The sequence below is a fragment of the Dendropsophus ebraccatus genome, chromosome 1 (genome assembly GCF_027789765.1).
Source record: "Dendropsophus ebraccatus isolate aDenEbr1 chromosome 1, aDenEbr1.pat, whole genome shotgun sequence".
Lineage (NCBI taxonomy): Eukaryota > Metazoa > Chordata > Amphibia > Anura > Hylidae > Dendropsophus > Dendropsophus ebraccatus.
The window spans coordinates 219867476-219890120 of record NC_091454.1 but is presented as its reverse complement, the minus strand read 5'-3'; the positions used below and the strand labels follow the sequence as shown (position 1 = coordinate 219890120).

The window sequence follows — 22645 nt, the reverse complement described above, 5'->3', positions numbered from 1 at the left end:
GGGAGAAGAAAACAGGCCCAGGTTTCACACTGAGTGAGTATAAATACATTTAGAATCTATATTATTAACTATATGTATAATATGTACTGTTTTAGTGTCATTTTGTGCCATTTTGGTTGGTGGTGTGCCCCGGGATTTTTTTAAGTATAAAAAGTGTGCCGCGGCTCAAAAAAGGTTGAAAATCACTGCTCTATGCAACCAGATTGGTTTGACTTTGGAGCATGCCAGGGAGCAGAGGCTAGTATTCTTTAGGTCTCACCCTTTACCTTGCCAATGAATTCAGTGTAAAGAGTCAGAGAAGGCCAGTGAGAGGCACCAGAGAAACATGTAAAATGTGCCTAGTTATCAGACCGGCTCATCAACAGTAGAGTCAGCATGGTACCAGGGATGAAGCAGCAGCATAGTCAATCAGGAGCAGGATCACTATAGGTGGATTCAGATGCAGATAAGACAGTCTGGTTCAATGAGAGGAGAGGCAAACAATATAGGAATGGTTCAGTCAGGTACGTGTCATTTGGGAATCAGAGAACATAGAATAGCGGGCACAGAACACATTTGCTCAGAAACACAATGAACCAATAGCAATGAGGCATGAAAAAACAGAATGAACAGCTTTATCTAGGTGTAGGATGAACAGGATAACCAGAGGAAGATGAATTAAGATACTCAAAGGAGTACTCCGGTCAAAATGTATTTTTTTTTTTATATTTTATTACATAAGGAAAGTTAGACAAATCACTAATATACACTATTTATGGGAAATGCACATAGTGATATTTCCTTCAATTTACTAGATCAGGCAGGATCAATTTCTCTAAAAAAAAAAGTGATATCACATCTCAAGCATATGTTCCTGCAGGGTCCAGCAGGGGGCGCATGTAGAAATAAAGAATAAGAATAGACGTCTATGTAGAAGTCTGTGTAGTTGAATCAGTGCCCTCTCCCTTCGCCCCTCCCTTCTTGTGCTGCCCAGTGCTTGAAAAGTCCCCCCTCCCTCCTTCCCATTCCGCTGCCTGTCTCCCTCCCGGCCATGCTGCTTGCTCCTAATACACCTGCCGCGCGGTCCCGTGCAGGGGGGTGAGTGCTCCTTATCTGCCGCTCACCCCGCTGCACCTCCTTCCAAACAGTTGCCCATGCCCTCACTGCCACCCATGCTCTCTGAGCCCCTGCGGCTCCATGCCCCACTGTGCCTCAGTGCTCCCCCAGCCACCCGGTCCCATGCAGGGGCGCTCACTCCGCTGCCAAGTCCCGTTGGGGTGAGTCCCGTTGGCTCCTGCACCTCTTCCTGTTCTCTCTGAGCCCCTCTGTCCTCCTCGCATCCTCTTTGAGCCCCTGCGGCTGCATGCTCCGCTGCGCCTCAGCGCTAACTCCATCGATTGGTCCTATTCGGGGTTAGCGCTCTTGCACGCAGGGGCTCAGAGAGGATGGGCAGCAGTGAGGGTACGGGTAGCTGCTTGGAAGGAGGTGCAGAGGGGTGAGCAACAAATGAGAAGCGCTCACCCCCCTGCACGGGACCAGGCGACAGGTGTATTTGGAGCAAGCATCATGGCCGGGATGGAGACAGGCAGCGGGATGGGATGGAGGGAGGGAGGACATTGTAAGCACTGGGCAGGACTTCTACATAGACATTTATTCTTATTCAATACTTCAACATGCGCCCCCTGCTGGACCCTGCCAGAAAATACACTTGAGATGTGATGTTTTTTTCTAGAGAAATTAAGCCTGCCTGATCTACTAAATTGAGGGAAATATCACTTTATGTATTAAGAGCACTATGGCCCTTTAAATCTAGGAAGGTGAGCACATGCGTCCCAGAGGCCAGAGCAGGAACTGCAGTGGTTTCAGAAACATGGAACCCAGGCTGGAAGGAGAGAGGATGCTGGTGGACTCCAGCTGCCGGTGACCAAGCAGGACAGGACCAATGGCAGCAACGGTGAGTCAGGGATCTGGCTGGGCCACTCCCTCCTGTGTTATCCTGGCTGTGTGCTTAGGCTCATTGTCCTGCTAGAAGGTAAAGCTTTAGCCAGTCTGAGCTCCAGAGCACTCTGGATTGGATTTTTATTAAGAATTTCTTTGTAATTTGGAATTGACTGCACAGACGCCATTGTCTATAACAAGATGCATTTTGCATTATACTTTCTCTTTTGCCATGACTGATCACTCCTCAACCTGAATAAATCACTTATGGTGGTTCCTGTAAAACCATAACTATGGAAAGGAGGGAACCATAACTATATAAGTAAGAGAGGGGGTCCAGAAGCGGAAGCTTCTTCAAGATGTGTGCCATGAATTGGAGAGAGGTGGGCCATAAGCACACTTTACCAGGAGCCAATAGCGGCACTCTATATGAAGGGGAATCTTTGTGGAGATCATGAATAGCATTTTTATGTGAGAAGGGGGGTCTTGAATGGTAGTGGGGGGCATAAGCAGAGTAAAGTAACCATGAGTAACAGTCTACGCGATGAACTGAGGCCATGACAGGCAGAATATGGGAGAAGAGGCATTGGGAGCAGTGTATGAAGGGGGCCTTTGGTCTGAGTTGTAATCTGATTGATTGTATGACCTGGCCTATAGCCCATTACTTTTCACTTCTTTCTATGGTAGAATACTGATTCTAGTCCTGAAGTGCTATGAGATCCGTGGCATGGTATTTGGAGGTACTGGGCAGTGCTGTAGGCACAGTGAAGGGGGCTTATGTGTTTGCAGCAGGTGTGCAGTACTGGCGGTAGTAACCGAAGGATACGAGTATATAGAAAAGGGAACGTTGCCATAAAGGATGGAAATGGCTGTAAAATGAGGGTCTTAGAATCTTAGTATAGTCTGCAGTCTATGGGGGAAGCCATCATAGCTGTGTGATCAAGATGGAGAAGAGAATCAGAGAAGACATCTTCTGTGAGTAGTTATGTGGTCTGTGACTGTGTCTAGATGTGTATAAGTGTATAGAAGTGTAAGATGGTACGTTGCCTCCTCTAGTTTTGCCCCCAGCAGCTAAGTGTCATTTATTAAACTTTTCTTATTTTTTTCACATTTTGTTCTGCTTGTAGCCGTACTGTGACCATTCAAAAAATCTGGGTGGTCCCCCGGGTCATACAGCCGATTGTCTCATTATATCATTATATATAATTATGTATTTCTCCTATATTATCCGCTGGGACTGAGCGTCTATATACAGGAAATGACTGAATGTGTCATTATGGATATAATTCCCAGACTGGACGAGAACTTCTTATATATAGTGAGTATACAGGAATAGAAGTATAGAGAGGAAACTAAGGGAGACAGATATGAGGTGAGTGGAATATATATAAGCTGGTGTATCTACTATGTGTGATGAGATCTGACAAGCTGTGTATCTAAGCCTATCATGTGCAATACTATGCCTCTGTTCCAGTGTTGCAAAGCTTATCATGAAGCTTTTTTTGAGCTTGTGTATCTAGGTGTCCTGGCTAGCTTCTGAGACCTTGTTTGTTAAGTTTACTGTAGGGGGCGCCTCTGGTCAGCTTCTGGGGAATGAGTGAGCTGCAGCATTGGACCACCCATAAGTCATGTAATTTGGAGGGGAGAAGTAACAGACTGGGGATGAGCAGGGTAATGGTGATCACCATAGACCAGTGCTTCTCCATTCTAGTCCTCGTGGCCACCAACAGGTCATGTTTTGAAGATATCCCAAAACACTTGTGATAATACCTGAGTATATTCTCAAAAAAATGACCTGTTGGTGGGCCATGAGGACTGGAATTGAGAAGCATTGCCATAGACTATGGGGGAAAGTTATCAAACTAAAAAGTTTTATTTTTTGGCGTAAAATGGGCAGATGCAAATTAATTTATTCGCAAATGGCCGTTTTGCAAATAAAATATTTGCACCTGGCCATTTTATGCCACCTTCGCCAGTGAGGCAGGGAGGGGGTGTGGAGGGGGCGGAACAGGGGGCGCAGACTCTGGGTCTGCTTCAGTTTTTTCACTATAAAAAATTATACTGAAACCTACGCTAACTCTGAGCTGGCGTAGGTTTAAAAATTTTCGCTCTGTGCAATCGGGATTTATGTAGAGGCAATGCGCCTCTACATAAATCCCCTGAGCTCCGAAGCTGCGGGGACATTTTTAAGCCTGCCATAAAAAAACACTGGACTTCATAAATGTCCCCCTATATGTTCATACATCTGTTTAGAGATGAGAAAAGCAGGCGGAAATTCGTTTTGTGAGCTTCAAAAATTTTCAGTCAAACTCATTAAGATTCGCGAATGGAATCTTAACGAATTTCATTAAAACAGCCAAACTATATTAGCTACAGTACTGAGACTATTACAGAAAGATGAATTTGTTAAAGCATGTTGTTGTAAAAGTGTCAATAATCTAAAAATCAATCACAATAAAAAAAAAATTTCAAACAGCCAATTTCCACCATTCCTCTCTTCTCTGTCCCTATATCACTCTGTTAGTCTCTCTTCTCTGTCCCTATATAGCTCTGTTAGTCTCTCATCTCTGTCCCTATATCACTCTGTTAGTCTCTCTCTGCTCTGCTGTAACTGCCTGCTGCCATCCTGCTCTCTCCTCCACACACAGCTGACTGGCCGCCTCCGTTACCGAACCGCCTTATATAGAGGGGGAGAGGGAAGTGCTGACATGGCAGAGGGGCCTGTAGCTGATTGGATGGGCGCTAGGGATTATGGGTAATCCCTTTCTCCTGCCCAGTGATGCTCCAGACAGCATGTGCGGCCACCATTTTTTTTTTGTTTGTTTGTTTTTTTGTTTTTGCGAATTTCCTTAACAAATTGGCGGGAATTTGCTTTGCAGAATGAAGTGAATTGACAGCGCGATTCACAGTGAATCTTGATACGCCGGATTCGCTTCGCTCATCTCTACATCTGTTAGATTTTATGACCATAATTATTAGGATTTATTTAACCACACTTCAAGCCTCAAAAAATGTATACTTTTGTGGATTAAAAAAAAGTCTATAAATTCCAAGTGCTTTTTGATAGGGATGGTCCGAACCCTCCGAGGTTCGGGTTCGTACGAACCCGAACGCTCGGCATCAGATTCCCGCTGTCTGCCTGCTCCGTGGAGCGGGCGGATACAGCGGGAGGACTGCCTGGAAAACTGGGATACAGCCTATGGCTATGGCTGTATCCCAGTTTTTCAGGCGGTCCTCCCGCTGGATCCGCCCGCTTCTCGGAGCGGGCAGACAGCGGGAGTCATTACCAAGAGTTCGGGTTCGTTCGTACTACTTTTTGAGCCTTCCTTTTTTTAGTTTCTTTTTTTTTTTGCTATATTTTTAGGATGTCTGTTTACACTTGGAGACGCCGCTCATCTACTCTAAATGATAGGTATCGGGCGCTGATCCTAACGTAGGCAACATCAGATATATGAATAGACTAGGGATGGTCCGAACCGAGTTAGGTTCGGGTTCGTACGAACCCGAACTCTCGGTAATGATTCCCGCTGTCTGCCCGCTCCGTGCAGTGGGCGGATCCAGCGGGAGGACCGCCTGGAAAATTGGGATACAGCCATAGCCATAGGCTGTATCCCAGTTTTCCAGTCGGTCCTCCAGCTGTATCCGCCCGCTCCACGGAGCGGGCAGACAGCGGGACTCTGATGCCGAGCGTTCGGGTTCATACGAACCCAAACCTCGGAGGGTTCGGACCATCCCTAGAACAGACATTTATTTTAAAAGACAAACCTCATTTCAAAGCCTTACTGGAGCCTTTTTTAAGTGTCATACAAACCATATGCCGCTTAAGTCATACATAAAAAGCATTAATAAAAACAATAGGGGAGATTTTTTAAACATGGTGTAAAGTAAAACTGGCCCAGTTGCCTCTAGCAACCAATCAGATTCCACCTTTCATTTTCCAAAGAGTCTGTGAGGGATGAAAGGTGGAATCTGATTGGTTGCTAGGGGCAACTGAGCCAGTTTCACTTTACACCATGTTTGATAAATCTCCCCCAGCAGTTATTCAAAAATACTGAATAATGAATACAATGAGGGAGATTTATCAAAGGGTGTAAAATTTAGACTGGTGCAAATTCCCACAACAACCAATTACAGCTCAGCTTTAGGCAGTGCTGAAAGGAAAGCTGAGCTGTGATTGGTTGCAGTGGGCAGTTTTCACCAGTCTAAATTTTACACCCTTTGATAAATCTCCCCCAATAACTACATAACGACAACCCAAAAAAATGAACCAAAAAGGAAAACCTGTGAACAATAAAAATATGAAAATATAAAATGATATAAAAACATTATATTGTGTGATGTTTGAAATTGTTTCCTTCAATTCTTACGTATATTCATATGTGTAGGTATATGTCCACCATCTAGGTGGCTCTCATTAAGCTACTAGGAGGTGTTGGGAGGATTGGTTAAATAAGGGCCCATACACAGCGAACAGATGTCCCAGGCAGAGACCAGTAGAGCATCGAAAGTCTTATCGGCGGAAAAGTCAGGGTACTAATACACGGAATGATAATTATCGCTCTGTGTAATAAATACAACGATCAGCCAATGACTGTATAACTATAATTGTCGGGCGCCGACCGCAAACTATGTGCCGACTATGTTTTTTTTTTGTATAAATAAATTCTTATTTTATTGCAGGTTTCTGGTTTAATACTGAAAAATATAAAACATCTTCTCCATCTTTAACCAGTTCTACATCTGACACCACAGTTCTTACAGACGATGCAGATTCGCTTCATGCTCTGTATCTTACACTTCTGTAACTGCATTGAGTCTACTTGCAGACTGACCGGCAGTGATATCACACCAGGCATGTTCATGGATGGGAATATAATAATCGGAGCTGTAATGAATGTTTACATGGACAATATATACCCAAGCATCAATTACAAGGAGGGGCCCGGTCCTGCCATCTGTACAACGTAAAGCTTGTCTCAGATCTATTGTATAGATGCTTGCTAAGGGTTCAAATAAAAGTCTGACATTATTGCATTAAAAGATTGTTTAGTATTATATATACACAGTGACACATGAATGTTTGTGAACCCTCATGACTTTTATATATTTCTGCATAAATTTGACCTAAAATTACATCAGAATGTAACCTAAGTAGGTAAAGAGAGCAAAACAAATGATCTTTAGAAAACTGCAGATGGACAGCAATGTTCTTTTTCGAGAACAATGGATTTCTCTTTGTGATCCTGCCCTGCGTACATGGTTGTTCAGTTTGTCCTGCTGATGGTGGAGTCATAAGCAATAATATTCGCCAATGTGAGAAAGATCTTAAAGGGGAACTATCGGCAGGTTAAATGAATCCAACCTGCTGATAGCCCCCTAATATGCACAGGGCACCGAGGAGGAAGGTACAGTATGTCCCTTACCTTCCTCCATGGCACCATTCCTATGCATGCAGTTAGCAGTTGTATTCATGCCCTGGAGCACCAGTAGGAGGACTGCTCTTCCCCCATCGTGCCAAGCCAAACTTGGCATGTGTTATATTGCTTAGGAGGTATATGCATTGTATTTGAGAGAGAAATCTGCACTTATTGACCCATCTTTGCCCGCTGCCTATTTTAAAGGCACTACACATAAGACTCTTATCCATTGTACCTGATGTTCGTGTAAAGTCACTGTTGAACGATAATACCTTGCCTCCCTGTTGACCGATTTCTACGGCACCTCACCAACACCAAGGGTGCCATTGTACGCCAGTGATCCACCACTGTCCACAGCTCTTCCGGGTAAAGTTACCTGTCACCTGTCAGGTGGCTTGTTTTAAAATAGTGCCTGGCAGCAGTATAAATGTCATTGTCAATTACATTTATGCTGCAGCAAGACACAGTTTTAGGAAAAGACCACCTGACATACCTTAAAGGTGATTCACTGGGTTAACTTCACCCAGGACAGCTGTGGACAGAGTGTACTGACACACAAAGTAACAGGACAGGAGCCATTTCACAGCTAGACAGATTATGAGACTACCCTCATACTTTTATATATATCTCTCTCTAATACTTAATCAACCTTCTGTAAGGATAACTACAATATTTACAAGAAACATTAACTTATCTGTGTTGTCCTCAGCTTCATGTTAGACACCTACCAGCGCGCCCAAGCCATGTATTTTGCTGTGAAGGAAATTAACAAAACCCCCGATTTTTTGGCAAATGTCACCTTGGGATTCCAGCTTTATGACTCTTGTTCAGTCCTTCCATCTGCAGTGTCAGAAACTCTACAGCTATTGAGTGGACGTGGACAACCTGTTCCCAATTATCGATGTAGCCAGGACACCCATTTGGCTGCAGTGATTGGACATTCTACATCCACATACTCCATTTCACTGGCTCATATACTGGGGCTATACAGATATCCACAGGTAAGTGCTGGGACACCCATAACCCCAAACCTCCTTTAGATAGCTTTAATGCTTGGTCAGGATTATAAACAACAACCTATTGCCTTTTGAGGCCCAGAATGATTTGGATCAGGTTTTCAATAGGAATATATATGTACTTTGCTCCATTAAGCTTTCTATCAACCCTTACCTGTCAAAAATAGTGTATTTGTATTTTTAAAAGCCTTTCTGAAGAGTTTAAAGGATCGAGCTGCTTTCTAGAATATCTCTGTGCACCTGCAAATGGGTCCATGGATCATCTATTGGGCCAATTTCTGACTTATCTGTGAAGTTCACTTTTTTCATTTCAGGTCTAGATCATCAAACAGGTTTTATGCTATGTAGTTATTGAATCGCAATTTTCATTTAATAATACTTTTGAATTTTCTAACAGATTAGTCACTTTTCCACAAGTCCGCTGCTCAGTAACCGTATCCAGTTCCGATCATTCTTCAGAACAGTCCCCAGTGACACGTTTCAGTCTCGGGGTCTAGCACAGCTGGTGGTGCACTTTGGATGGACCTGGATTGGTCTGGTGGCCCTTGATGATGAATATGGACAGCAAGGTATCCAACTGGTCAAAAGGGATTTACTACAAGCTGGAGCCTGTGTGGCTTTTACGGAAAACATAGTTTCCAGCCGGCAAGATAGAAACGCCGCTCATATTGTTCAAGTGGTTAAACACTCAACAGCCACAGTGGTGGTCTTCTTTTCTACTGATGTGGACACAGGCTTTGTACTGGATGAAATGCTAAGGCAGAACGTCACAGGGAAAGTATTGATTGCCAGTGAGGCCTGGTCTACTTCATTTTCCTTTTCAGATAATAAATATTCAAAACTTCTTCTTGGAACAATTGGTTTTGCCCTCCTCAGTGGAAGCATGCCGGGATTTAGAGATTTTCTCGACAAGATCAATCCATCCATGGCTATGGGAAATCAATGGATAAAAACATTGTGGGAACAAGTTTTCGGTTGCAAATTTCGAGATCAGACATCCGCCAATAACTTCTCTAATGCATTCATAAAAGAATGTACAGGCCAAGAAAGTCTTGAGGGCACCAAAAACAGCTTCAATGATGTGTCTAGTCTACGGGTAACATACAATGTCTATACAGCGGTTCATGCTATAGCGAAAGCTCTGAGTGATTTGGGTAAATGTAAGAAGGGAGATGGACCATTCCCCAATGGAACATGTGCTGATATTGAGAACTTTAAGTCTTGGCAGGTTAGTGTGAGCTCAGAGGAAGATTTTGGTTATTTTCACCACCATTGATGTTGTGTAAAGTTTGGTTTGAATGTTTCCTAAATGCAAAATGAAGCAACTTACAAACTTTTATGCTCACTTAATGTTAAAAATATCAACATGAAGGAAGAGAAGGGAACACCCCAGTAAATAGAGAAACTTTAAGGCTGTAGAATTAAAGGTGAACTCTGGCAAAAATGAAAATTTGGCTGAAGGTATGGACAGGAGGGAACATAATAAAGAATGCATACTTAGCTGTATTTTACCAACTTTAATTACTTATGGAATTCAAAAAAATACCCTACGGATTACCCGTTAAGCCAGTCAGGTACTGCAGTAGTGTCCCATCCCAGTCACTTACTGGCTAAACAGGCAACCTATTACCTGTGTCGTGACGTCGCTGGAGCAGAAGACCCAGGAAGCTGATGGGGATTCTGGAGCGGGAAAGGAGCGCTACAGGGGGCAGCTGCAGACAAATTTTCATGTTGACTTTGTGCTACATTTTTTTAAAGACCAAAGGAGATTTTTTTTTTTAAATAATAACAAATAGAAAACAGGAATACAAGTAGGGGTTAAGGAGCCTAGATTTTAAAACAATGCTCCTTTATTAAAGTTGGTTTTATACGTTTTATGATGTCCAAAAGGAGTTTTGGATTTTATTTGTGACTAATATTAAAATGGCTTGTGAATTGGACCAGGGAATTGCTCAAACCTTCTGCTCCCTCTCTTTCCACATCTCAAAGTATAAATAATATATTAGGTATGTAAATATAGCTATAGTGTACAGGTATAGACATATACCAGCATATGTATCAATCTTTTTGCGCCCTTATTTTGGCTAAAAAGGTGTTTTTGCTCCTGGTGTATAGTTTTTCGCAGCATTTATCAAGCCGTTTGCTTTATATTTTAGCAGTTTAAGCCAGCCCCTCCCCCCCCCCCTTTTTTTTAAATCTGCTGCTCAGTTGGTGCGGGTTTTATATTATCTACTTTTTTAGCCATGTGCATATTTTTGCTTTTCCGCAACAAATTTTGCACAGCAGTACTCCAGCCAGACCCCAGTGTAGTCTGATAGCCAAAAAAGCGCAACAATGTGCAAAATCTATCAAGGCCTGTGCTTCTATTGATATATTTAGCTCATGGACCAGATTTCCCCCTCCGGAGTATCCCGGAGCAGCTGAGCCTGTTAGGGGTGTGGTAGAATTTATTTATTTTTATTTATTTACAAAGCATGGTTTCATTCTGAATGTCTTGTTTACAACCTGAATGTATTTTTGCAACCACTGTATTTGAAGATGCCCAATGTTGTATCATTTCCTCACAGTTGTTGTACTACATGAAGAAGTTACATCTGAACATGTCCGATGGTAGACAACTCTTTTTCGATGATAATGGAGATCTACCTGCTGTGTACGATATAGTGAACTGGCAGCTGAGCCCTGAAGGAAAACTCCAACAAGTCAAAGTGGGCAGCTATGATACCAGTATAACCAGTGGGGATGTCTTCACTATCAATACCAGCCACATACAGTGGGGAACCGGACACCACGAGGTGAGTTGTTTGAATGTAACTTATGGTCTTTTCAATTTCAAATGATCACATGTAAAAAATATAGATCATCTATATATGAATTCTTCTAATTTACTTTATGTATCAAATCATCGCTGGTTTTAAAATGTCTACTTTCTCTTAGTGAATGGAAATATCAAGTACCACAGGGCAAGAGTTATAGACCCAAATCTAACTGATATGGGAGTCTATTTATGATTAGAAATCTGACATAATGCAATAAGCCTAGCACCTGTGTTACATATCATCAGCACAAGGCAAACGCTCACAAACAAATAACCAACGAACATTATAAGCGCACGTTTCGGTCTATAGTTACCACACATGTGTACAGATTATCAGGTCCAAATACATAATAGTGAGCAGTTACAAGGTGCGTAGCATAAGCGTATCTTTTATTCGCCCGTATGTATATATGCAATGACGTGCATACATGTACAGCATACAGTCCTTTCAGCTAGTCAAGATGAACCCTTAGGCTGGGTTCACACTACGTATATTTCAGTCAGTATTGTGGTCCTCATATTGCAACCAAAACCAGGAGTGGATTGAATACACAGAAAGGCTCTGTTCACACAATGTTGAAATTGAGTGGATGGCCGTTATTTAATGGCGAATATTTGCTGTTATTTTAACCCTTTAAGGTCAAAGCCTATTTTCGTTTTTGCGCTTTTGCTTATTCCATTTTAAGTTTAAAAGTCCATAGCGCTTGCATTTTTTCACCTAGAGACGTATATGAGCACTTATTTTTTGCGAAACCAATTGTACTTTGCAATGACAGGCATTATTTTTCCATAACATATGCTGTGAAACCGGAAAAAAATCATTTGCGCTGTCAAATTGAAAAAAAAAACGAATTTGTTTTCATTTCGGGGAGTTTTGCATTTACGCCGTCCGTCCTATGGTAAAACTGACTTGTTATGCATGTTCCTCAAGTCGTTACGATTACTATGATATATAACATGTATAACTTATATTGTATCGGATGGCCTGTAAAAAATTCAAACCATTGTTAACAAATATATGTTCCTTAAAATTGCTCCATTCCCAGGCTTATAGCGCTTTTATCCTTTGGTCTATGGGGCTGTGTGAGGTGTCAGTTTTTGCGCCATGATGTGTTCTTTCTATCGGTACCTTGATTGCACATATACGACTTTTTGATAGTTTTTTATTAAATTTTTTCTGGATTTGATGCGACCAAAAATGCGCAATTTTGCACTTTGGAATTTTTTTGCACTGACGCCGTTTACCGTGCGAGATCAGGAATGTGATTAATTAATAGTTCGGCCGATTAGTAATACTAAATATGTTTATTTATTTATTTATTAATTTATATTTATAAAATGGGAAAAGGGGGGTGATTTGGACTTTTATTAGGGAAGGGGATTTTTTATTAATAAAAACACTTTTTTACTTTTTTTTTTACTGTAACTAGAAGCCCCCCTGGGGGACTTGTATATAGACAGCACTGATCTCTCATAGAGATCAATGCTGTGTATATACACAGCAAAGATCGATTAGATCGGTCATAGATTACTATGGCCTGCTGCAGGCCATAGCAATCTATTGCCGAGCCGGGATCGCATCGCGGGGGGGAGATCCGTCTCACTAGACACCAGGGACGTGCGGCGCAGTGCCTCTAAGTGCAGCTGTCAGGTTTGACAGATGCACTTAGAGGCTTAATTAGCCGGCGCGGCAACGGGACCCGCGCCGGCTAATAGAGGCACTGCCCGGCTGCACGTGTCAGCCGGGATCAGCGCCGTTCAGAGCGGCACCATGACGTATCAGATACGTCATGGGTCGCTAAGGGGTTAAAACAACGGCTGTTATATTGAAATAATGGCAGTTATTTACTGTTATATGGCGGCCATCCACTCAATTTCAACATTGTGTGAACAGAGCCTTTCTGTGTTTTTAATCCACTCCTGGTTTTGGTTGCAATATGAGGACCACAATACTGACTGAAATATACGTAGTGTGAACCCAGCCTTATAGTGCTAAAACGCTGGATTCTGTTACCCTACCTATACTGACAATTTCACAACGTTCTTAGCCCTACGTGGTCATCTCTCCCTCGCTACACTGACTACCACTGTGAATATTGCTGCCTAACTAAATTCAGATGCTGTCCCTGTTCGTATCACTCTCCCTACTGAACAGTACAAAAATTAGGAGAGACTGTGAGTATGTGAATGTTTTTATAGCATGTACGTAATGTACGTAATGACGCTAATCGAACAGCTCATCACAGGCCAGTAGTGTCCAAGGCTACTACATTACCTGATGTGCCCTTTCTTTCCCACATGTTCATGGGCTCTTTCAAATTGGTGGGAGGAAACTTAAGCCGTTGTGTACATCGAGAGATAAACATTCGCATGTTCGAATATGCTCAAAAATGATGGTTATAACCATTCCGATCGTCAAACAAATTTGGCTCTAGTGATGACTGACTCTTTCTAGCATGACTGTACTCTATATGGTAAAAACAGCAATGGAGTTCCATGGTACAACAAATGTGGCTCTCCTCATTCTCTGGATGCGCATTATCTAATGTTAGTAAGTTTGAGAGTATTCAGATAAGGTTTAAGGCAGATTATGACACCATTTTATGTGGGATGATCAAGAGCAGGCAATAATATTTTGTGGCCACAGGAAAGTAAGATTTTAACCCTTTAAGGACATGGCCCATTTTCGTTTTTACGTTTTCGGTTTTTCCACCTTGTGTTTAAAAGGTCATAGCACTTGCATTTTTCCACCTAGAAACCCACATGACCCCTTATTTTTTGCGTCACTAATTGTACTTTGCAATTACAGGCTGAATTTTTGCATAAAGTACACTGCGAAACCAGAAAAAAATTCAAAGTGTGGTGAAATTGAAAAAAAAAACGCATTTCTTTTATTTGGCGGGAAATGTGTTTTTACGCCATTCACCCTGGGGTAAAACTGACTTGTTATGCATGTTCCTCAAGTCGTTACGATTAAAACGATATATAACATGTATAACTTATATTGTATCTGATGGCCTGTAAAAAATTCAAACCGTTGTTAACCAATATACGTTCCTTAAAATCGCTCCATTCCCAGGCTTATAGCGCTTTTATCCTTTGGTCTATGGGGCTGTGCGAGGTGTCATTTTTTGCGCCATGATGTGATCTTTCTATCGGTACCTTGATTGCCCATATACGTCTTTTTGATCGCTTTTTATTAAATTTTTTCTGGATTTGATGCGACCAAAAATGCGCAATTTTGCACTTTGGGATTTTTTTGCGCTGACGCCGTTTACCGTACGAGATCAGGAATGTGATTAATAGTTCGGGCGATTACGCACGCGGCGATAGCAAACATGTTTATTTATTTATTTATTTGTTTACTTTTATTTAAAACCTGGGAAAAGGGGGGTGATTCAGACTTTTATTAGGGGAGGGGGCTTTTTACTATAAACAACACTTTTTTTTTTTTTTTTTACACATATACTAGAAGCCCCCCTGGGGGACTTCTAGTATATACACTTGGATCTCTCATTGAGATCTCTGCAGCATAGATATGCTGCAGAGATCCATGAGATCGGCACTCGTTTGCTTTCGGCTGCTGCAGCCGAAAACGAACGAGTGCCGAGCCGAGGACGGCGCCATCTTGGACGCGTCCCCGGCCGGCATCAGTAACGGAGATCGCTCCTCCGGGACAAGGTCCCGGAGGAGCGATCTCCCCCACTAGACACCAGGGAAACGTTGCCTCCGGTAATCGGAGGCAGCTGTCAACTTTGACAGCTGCCTCCGATTAGCTAATTAGCGGGCACGGCGATCAGACCGTGCCCGCTAATAGCGGCGGTCCCGGGCTACACGCGGCACCCGGGATCGCGGCACTTCAAAGCGGGGCCGCCGCGCGGCCCCGCTTTGAAGTGCAAGTGAGGACATAGGACGTACCGGTACGTCCTATGTCCTTAAGAGGTTAAAATAAAGATGATTTTCCTTTTTATTGCCATTAGCTGCAAAATATTTGAAAATAATTCTATAAAAATTCCTTCCCAGGTCCCAGCTTCGATCTGTAGCCCCAGTTGTCCACCGGGCTTCCGGAAAGCAGCCAGAGAAGGCCAACCTATATGTTGTGTCCAATGCATCCAATGTTCTTCGGGAGAGATAGCCAACCAGACAAGTAGGAAACAGAAATATTTTAAATGTTTTACTTAGGCCATTATTAAGAGCAATCTATCACAGGGCCAGGACAAGGAGTTTTGGTGCCCCAGGCAGAGAAGGAAAATGGCACCACCCTCCCCCAGTGTATAGCCCACACATACAGTATAGCCTCCTCACATAGTGTATAGCAGGTGTATAGCAGGGGTCCCCAAACTTTTTACACAGGGGGCCAGTTCACTGTCCCTCAGAGCTGTGGAGGGCCAAACTATATACTGATACTTTTTCTGGTTGGCGGGAAGCTGTTGCCGCTGGAGGATGACACTCTCTCAGCCCATGAGGAGTAAGTGGAGTGGAGGATTATACTGCTCATCTGTCTCTGGTCCGGGGGAGGAGAACTGGGGGTGGCTTAGGATGGTGGAGTTTTAGTTCTACCACAGCCACACAGGAGCATGCTGAGAGTTGTTGTTCTACCAAAGCCACATAGGAGCATGATGGGAACTGTAGTTCTACCACAGCCACACAGGAGCATGCTAAGGGCTGTAGTATTACCACAGCCACACAGGTGCGTGCTGGGAGTTGCAGTTCTACCACAGCCACACAGGTGCATGCTGGGCATTGCAGTTCTACCACAGCCACACAGGAGCATGCTGAAAGCTGTACTATTACAGCAGCCACACAGGATCATGATGGGATCTGTAGCATTACCACAGCCACACAAGAGCATGCTGGGAGCTGTAGTTCTACCTCTGCCACACAGGGGCATGCTGGGAGCTGTAGTATTACCACAGCCACACAGTAGCATGCTGGGAGCTGTAGCATGACCACAGCCACACAGGAGCATGATGGGAAGGGAGCTGAAGCGAGGCTCTCCTCATCTCTCTCTGTTGGAAGCGGGGCGGACGTTGCCTCTGCACTTCTCCCCTCCTGATTGGCTCCGGTGGTCATGTGACATTGGTAAGAAGCTTTTCTTCAGCTCTGGAGCTAAGCAGAAGAGAGGAAGAGAGCAGGTCCTGCCGCTGTGGGGCTGGAGCTTTCAGCATCTGGGGGCAGAGTGGGGAAGTGAGGTTGGGTGGGGGGAATTTTACTTAAGGATACATTGCGCCCCCTGTAATTCAGCAGGAGATGGTGCCCTAGGCCATCGCCCACCCCTGCCTACCCTTTGTCCCGTCCCGGATCAGCTTTATATGAAGGTAACATTTTTTATTGCCCTATCGGCTATGCAATAATGTCCGCAGGTCACAGAATAGATATAGAGCTGACTCATTCTCTTTCAGTTCGACCTAAAACACATCAAATTGTACACCTTTAAGTCTGCCTATTTAACTCTATAAGAGATTTTTAGAATAAAATTTGCAAACTTCTAAACTGAACCTTAACAAACCGCGACAGAACACCAAACAATTGCAAGTTTAACTGTTTTGGTGCAGTTAAGCAACTTTCTCATCAAAACGTACTTGTCCATGCTTCGCCAGTGTCCTCGGTCTTTGGTCTTTGGAAAAGGAAACATCTTCCATCAATCCAATAAAATCCGGTATTTATTGTGTAGAATCCATAAAAATCCATTGCTACATGCAAAAACGCAAGTTCTCTGAGAATGCTAGATGCGTTTGGCTCGCTCTGAGCCTTAATCGCAGCATTGTGATCAAGGCTCAAAGAAAACTGAAACATGTCTAGCATTCTCAGGAAACTTGCGTTTTTGTATGTAACGGTTTTTATGGATTCTACACAATAAATACCAGATTTTATTGGATTGATGGAATATGTTTTGTTTTTCCATGTTGCAACGCCTGACTACCCACAGGTGAGGTTCTTTGCATTCCTGTTCTGTTGAGAAGAATACCTCCAATCACCATACCAAGCAAGGATTGTTGGAGTAGCAGCAGTAAAACTCGTTTTTTTTTTTTCTCTCTCTAGTCTTTGGTGTCCCCTGCAGCTAAAATCATTTCTAGCTAATCACTGACTTTCAGACAGTGCCGTGGCCAGTGATTGGCTTTGTGGGCTATCATTCTCGAGTGACAATCCCTGGCTGCAGTGCTATCCCGTTCCAGTCAGTCATTGGCTGAGTGTGGTGTTACTCCAGAGATGAGTGTGACCGCCTGCTAAGCCAATCATTGACTGACTGAGACAGAACAGCGATTGGCTGGGTGATAGTGAGGGACAGTGATTGGCTGAGCAGGCTGTCACTTTTTTCTGGAGAGTACCAGTGTGATCAGCCAATAACTTGCCATCAACAGAATCCCCGACTCCACAAGTGGGTCCAACAGATGCAGGTCCAGGTAAAAAAGCAAGACAAAATAAAGTACTAAAAATGTATTTTAAAATGACATAATGCGTTTCAGGATTGCACCAATCCCTTTCTCAAGTGTTTATAATGACTTGCCATTGCACTGTCCCTTCTCAGTCAGTAATTGGCTGAGCGGGCAGGAGGCAGCTGGAGACGACAGGGACACAGAAAAGGTAACCAGTGGAGAATGAAAGGCAAGCACATAATTTTTTACATTTCTTTTCGACACCATCTTGAATGTATGGAAATAAGATTACAAAAATTTGTTAACAAAGCAGATTCTTGCGAACTGTGTTGCGAAATAGGTTTCAATGGATTTACTTTGCTCATCCCTAAACAACACTATTTTTTAAACTTTTTTTTAAAAGATTCACTACAATGTAAAAAATGCCCATGGGATATGTGGCCAAATCCAACCCAAGATCATTGTGTTTCCAAGACCCAAGAATTCCTTTCACATGAAGATTCACTGGGCGTCACCTTAATGGCTACTGGCATCTCCTCATCATTGGTTCCTGTTGTGATCTTAGGACTTTTTATTCACTATAGAACAACCCCCATTGTTCGGGCAAATAACTACTCCTTAAGTTGTCTTCTCCTGTTGTCATTATCGCTCTGTTTTCTCTGCTCTTTACTCTTTATTGGTTATCCCCAGTATGTGATATGTCTTTTAAGACAAGTGACTTTTGGTATTGTATTTGCACTTTGTGTCTCCTGTATCTTGGCCAAAACCATTATGGTAGTCATAGCTTTTAAAGCCACAAGACCTGGTAGTCAGCTAAGGAAATGGACTAAATCCTGTGTTTCATATCTCATAGTCATCTCATGTATCCTCATTCAGATCTTTCTTTGTATTATGTGGCTGACATTCTCTCCTCCCTTCCTAGAAGTCAATTCAGAAAGTAATTCGGGGGTACTGATTATTCAGTGTAATGAAGGGTCACCTTTGGCTTTTTGGTCTATGCTTGGCTACCTTGGTCTTCTGGCCTCCATCAGCTTCATTGTGGCTTTCTTGGCCAGGAGACTTCCAGACAGCTTCAATGAGGCCAAGTACATCACCTTCAGCATGCTGGCCTTCCTGAGTGTCTGGGTGTCCTACATTCCCGCATCCCTCAGTTCCCGAGGAAAATATATGGTGGCCATGGAGATCTTTGCTATCCAATCATCAACCTGGGGTCTGGTTATTTGCATGTTGCTTCCAAAATGTTTTATTATTGTATTTAGACCCGACATGAACTCAAGGGAGAAACTGATGGCGAAACAAAAAAGAAGTATTTGATAATTGATTGCCAGTGAGGCCTGGTCTACTTCATCTTCCTTTTAAGAAAATAAATATTCAAAACTTCTTCTTTGAACAATTGGTTTTGCCCTCCTCAGTGGATTTGGAGATTTTCTCGACAAGATCAATCCACCCCTGGCTATGAGAAATTAATGGATAAAAACATTGTGGGAACAAGTTTTTGGTTGCAAATTTCAAGATCAGAGACCTGCTAATAACCTCTCTAATTCATTGATTAAGAAAGTATTGAGGGCATCCAAAACAGCTTCAATGATGTTTCTAGTCTACAGGTAACATACAATGGGCCACATGTATCATCCTGCGAACGGATGTTTTTCGGCGGAAAGTGGCCGATCTGCAAATAAAATATTCGCAAATCGGCACTTTCCGCCGAGTACGCCAGGGGGGTGGAAAGGGGGCGTGTAGTGGGCGGAACGGAGGGCGCGGACTCAGAGTCCGTGCGATTTACCATCCGTTCCGCCCAAATATACGCCGAAAACCTACTCCAGTCCTCAGCTGGCATAGGTTTTCGGCGGTGCGCACCGGCGCGCACGGGATTTATGTAGAGGCAGTCCGCCTCTACATAAATCTCCGTAGCGCCGGAGCTGCGGGGGCATTTTTAAGTCCGGCGTAAAAAACGCAGGACTTAATAAATGCCCCCCAATGTCTATACAGCGGTTCATGCTATAGCGAAAGCTCTGAGTGATTTGGGTAAATGCAAGAAGGGGGATAGACCATTCCCCAATGGAACATGTGCTGATATCGAGAACTTTAAGCCTTGGCAGGTTAGTGTGAGCACAATTAAAGAACTTGGTTGTTTTCACCACCATTGATGTTGTGCAAAGTTTGGTTTAAATGTCTTCTAAATGCAAAATGAAGCAACTTACAAGCTTTTATGCTCATTTAGTGTTAAAAATATCAGCATGGAGGAAGAGAAGAGAACACCCCCCTAGCAAATAGTGAAACTTTTAGACTGTAGAAATAAAGGTGAACTTTGGTTAAAGGAAGGGACAGGAGTGAACTTAATAAATAACCCATACTTACCTGTCCCTGTGCCCTCATAGCGCCACACCATAGGCTCCCTGACCTGCACCGGAAATTTAAAATACCCTTCTCAGCTGATGGATTACCCGCTCAACCAGTCAGGTACTGCAGCGGTGTCCCATCCCAGTCACTTACTGGCTGGATAGGAAATCTATCACCAGGGTTTTGAAGTTACTGGAGCAGAAGATCCAGGAGGTTGATGGGGATTCTAAAGCGGGAAGGAAGCACTGCGAGGGGGCAAATTTTCATGTTGGCTTTAATTCTCGTTTAAAACTAAGCTACGTTTTTTTAAAGACCAAAAGAGATTTTTTTTTTAATTATAACAAATACAAAGCAGGAATAAAAGTAGGGGTTGAGGAGCCTAGATTTTGAAACAGGTTCAGGTACCAGAGCGGGACATTTAGTAGACATTTATGACTTACCCTGTGAAAATGCCAAACACAATGCTCCATTATTAAAGTTGGTTTGATAAGTTTTATGAGGTCTCAAACCAATAAAGGAGTTTAGGGTTTTACGTGTGAGTAATATTTAAAGGGCTTGTGCATTGGACCAAGGAATAGCTCAAACCTTCTGCTCCCTCTCTTTCCACATCTCAAAGTATAAGTAATATATTAGGTATGTAAATATAGCTATAGTGTACATGTATAGACATATAGGGGCATATGTATCATTCTTTTTGCACCATTATTTTGGCTAAAAAAGGTGTTTTTGCTCCTGGTGTATATTTTTTCGCAGAATTTATCAAGCCTTTTGCGTTATTTTTGAGCAATTTACACCAGTTTTCCCCTTTTTTTAAAAAAATCTGCTGCTCAGTTGGTGCTGGATTTATAGTATCTACTTTTTTAGCCATGTGTATATTTTTGCTTTTCCGCAACCAATTTAGCACAGCAGTACTCCAGTCAGACCCCAGTTTAGTCTTTTAGCCAGTGTGCAGAATCTATCAAGGCCTGTGCTTCTATTGATGATTTTGGTGCATAGACAAGATTTCCCTCTCCAGAGTATCCCTTTAAGGCAGCTGAGCTGCAATACCACATACAGCCTGTTAGGGGTGTGGTAGATTTTTTTTTTCTACAAAGCGTGGTTTCATTCTGGATGTCTTGTTTAAAACCTGAATGTAACTTTGCAATCGCTGTATATTAAAATACCCAATGTTGTATCATTTCCTCACAGTTGTTGCACTACATTAAGAAGTTATGTCTGAACACGTCCGATGGTAGACAACTCTTTTTCGATGAGAATGGAGATCCACCTGCTGTGTACGATATAGTGAACTGGCAGCTGAGCCCTGAAGGAAAACTCCAACAAGTCAAAGTGGGCAGCTATGATACCAGTATAACCAGTGGGGATGTCTTTACTATTAATACCAGCCACATACAGTGGGGAACTGGAGACCACAGGGTGAGTTGTTTGAATGTATCTTATGGTCTTATCAAATTATCAGATGTAAAAATATAGATAATCTATATATGAATTCTTCTAATTTATGTATCAAATTTATCACTGTTTTCAAAATGTCTACTTTCTTTTAGTGAATGGAAATATCAAGGTCAATGGGGCAAAAGTTATTGACCCAAATCTAACTGATATGGGAGTGCAATTCATGATTAGAAATCGAACATAATGCAATAAGCCTAGCACCTGTGTTACATTTCATCAGGTTTTTGCAGGCCCTATAACATGTACAAACATACATTATTGACATAGACACTGACTGACTGACACTGACACACTCAGACTCTGGCACACAGCAGTTACAGCTCAGTATTCTTCCTCCTCCTCCCTGTCGGGCTGCTCTCCACACTGTAAGGTTGAGGACCTTTAGGTCATGTGATCAGGTCATTATCCCTTTTCTCTCTTTTTGTGCAGGTCTTGCTCCGTCTTCTCTGTCTTCTGATGTTCAGTTCTCATCCTGCAGGCTGAACCTCAGAAAACTGGGTCCCTCTTTGGGCCCTGACACTTGCCCAGGTAAGCCTTGTGCTGACACCGGCCCTGATTCCTACCAAAAGTGACTGACTTGCTTCTTGATCCCCGGTTGCTGTCGGCGCTATTACATGTGAGTGGGTAAGTGTGTGCGTGTGGGGGGGGGGGCATATGATCTAAAGATTGTTCGCGAAGCCCAAAGGAGATAGTAACAGCAACAGAATCCTCCTCTCCACAACTAAGTTCAACAGGCACAGGTCCAGGTAAAAAAGCAAGGCAAAATATAGCACTAAAAATCTATTTAAAAAAACGACACAACACGTTTCAGGAACGTACTGATCCCTTTCTCAAGTGTTTGACCAAAGGAGATAGTGGTGGTCGGCTGCCGCCACTCCTATTACACAGAGCGATGGCAGCAGATCGTTACTGTCCTAGTCGTAAGTCTTTCAACATGTTGAAGGGCAACGATCAGCTGACATAGTGCATGATTCTTGTCTTTTATTACACGTAGCAATTATTGGCTGTAATGGCCGAAGATCGGCCATAAACGGCCTATAATAACTTTTTGTAGTAGTACCTTTAGGTGAAGCTCCTTAAGCAGTAATTCAGCCCCTTTTCTTCTCTCTCACACTCTCTAAGGTTGGGCGTAGACTGTTGGTGGACAACATTTTTAGGTTTCTCCAGAGATTTTCCATTTGGTTCTGTAACGGGATGTGGACCCGCCGTGCCACCAGATTGGTTTGACTTTAGAGAATGCCAGGGAGCAGGGTCTAGTGCCCTCTAGGTCCTCACCCTTTAGGGGCCTATTCCACGGACCGATAA

General features: G+C 43.0%; 1 protein-coding gene across 1 annotated transcript in view; it reads left to right on the top strand.

Annotated features, from left to right (window-relative positions):
- Nucleotides 1-2861: 2861 nt before the first annotated feature.
- Nucleotides 2862-22645, top strand: part of LOC138784511 (extracellular calcium-sensing receptor-like) — a 28604-nt gene continuing 8820 nt past the window's right edge. Inside the window, exons 1-9 of the mRNA XM_069960101.1 lie at nt 2862-2892; nt 6598-6718; nt 8044-8335; nt 8748-9578; nt 10918-11145; nt 15192-15315; nt 17949-18851; nt 19535-19644; nt 21074-21301. Of these exons, the coding sequence (XP_069816202.1) occupies nt 2862-2892; nt 6598-6718; nt 8044-8335; nt 8748-9578; nt 10918-11145; nt 15192-15315; nt 17949-18851; nt 19535-19644; nt 21074-21301 (2868 nt within the window). The remainder of the gene's footprint in view (nt 2893-6597; nt 6719-8043; nt 8336-8747; nt 9579-10917; nt 11146-15191; nt 15316-17948; nt 18852-19534; nt 19645-21073; nt 21302-22645) is intronic.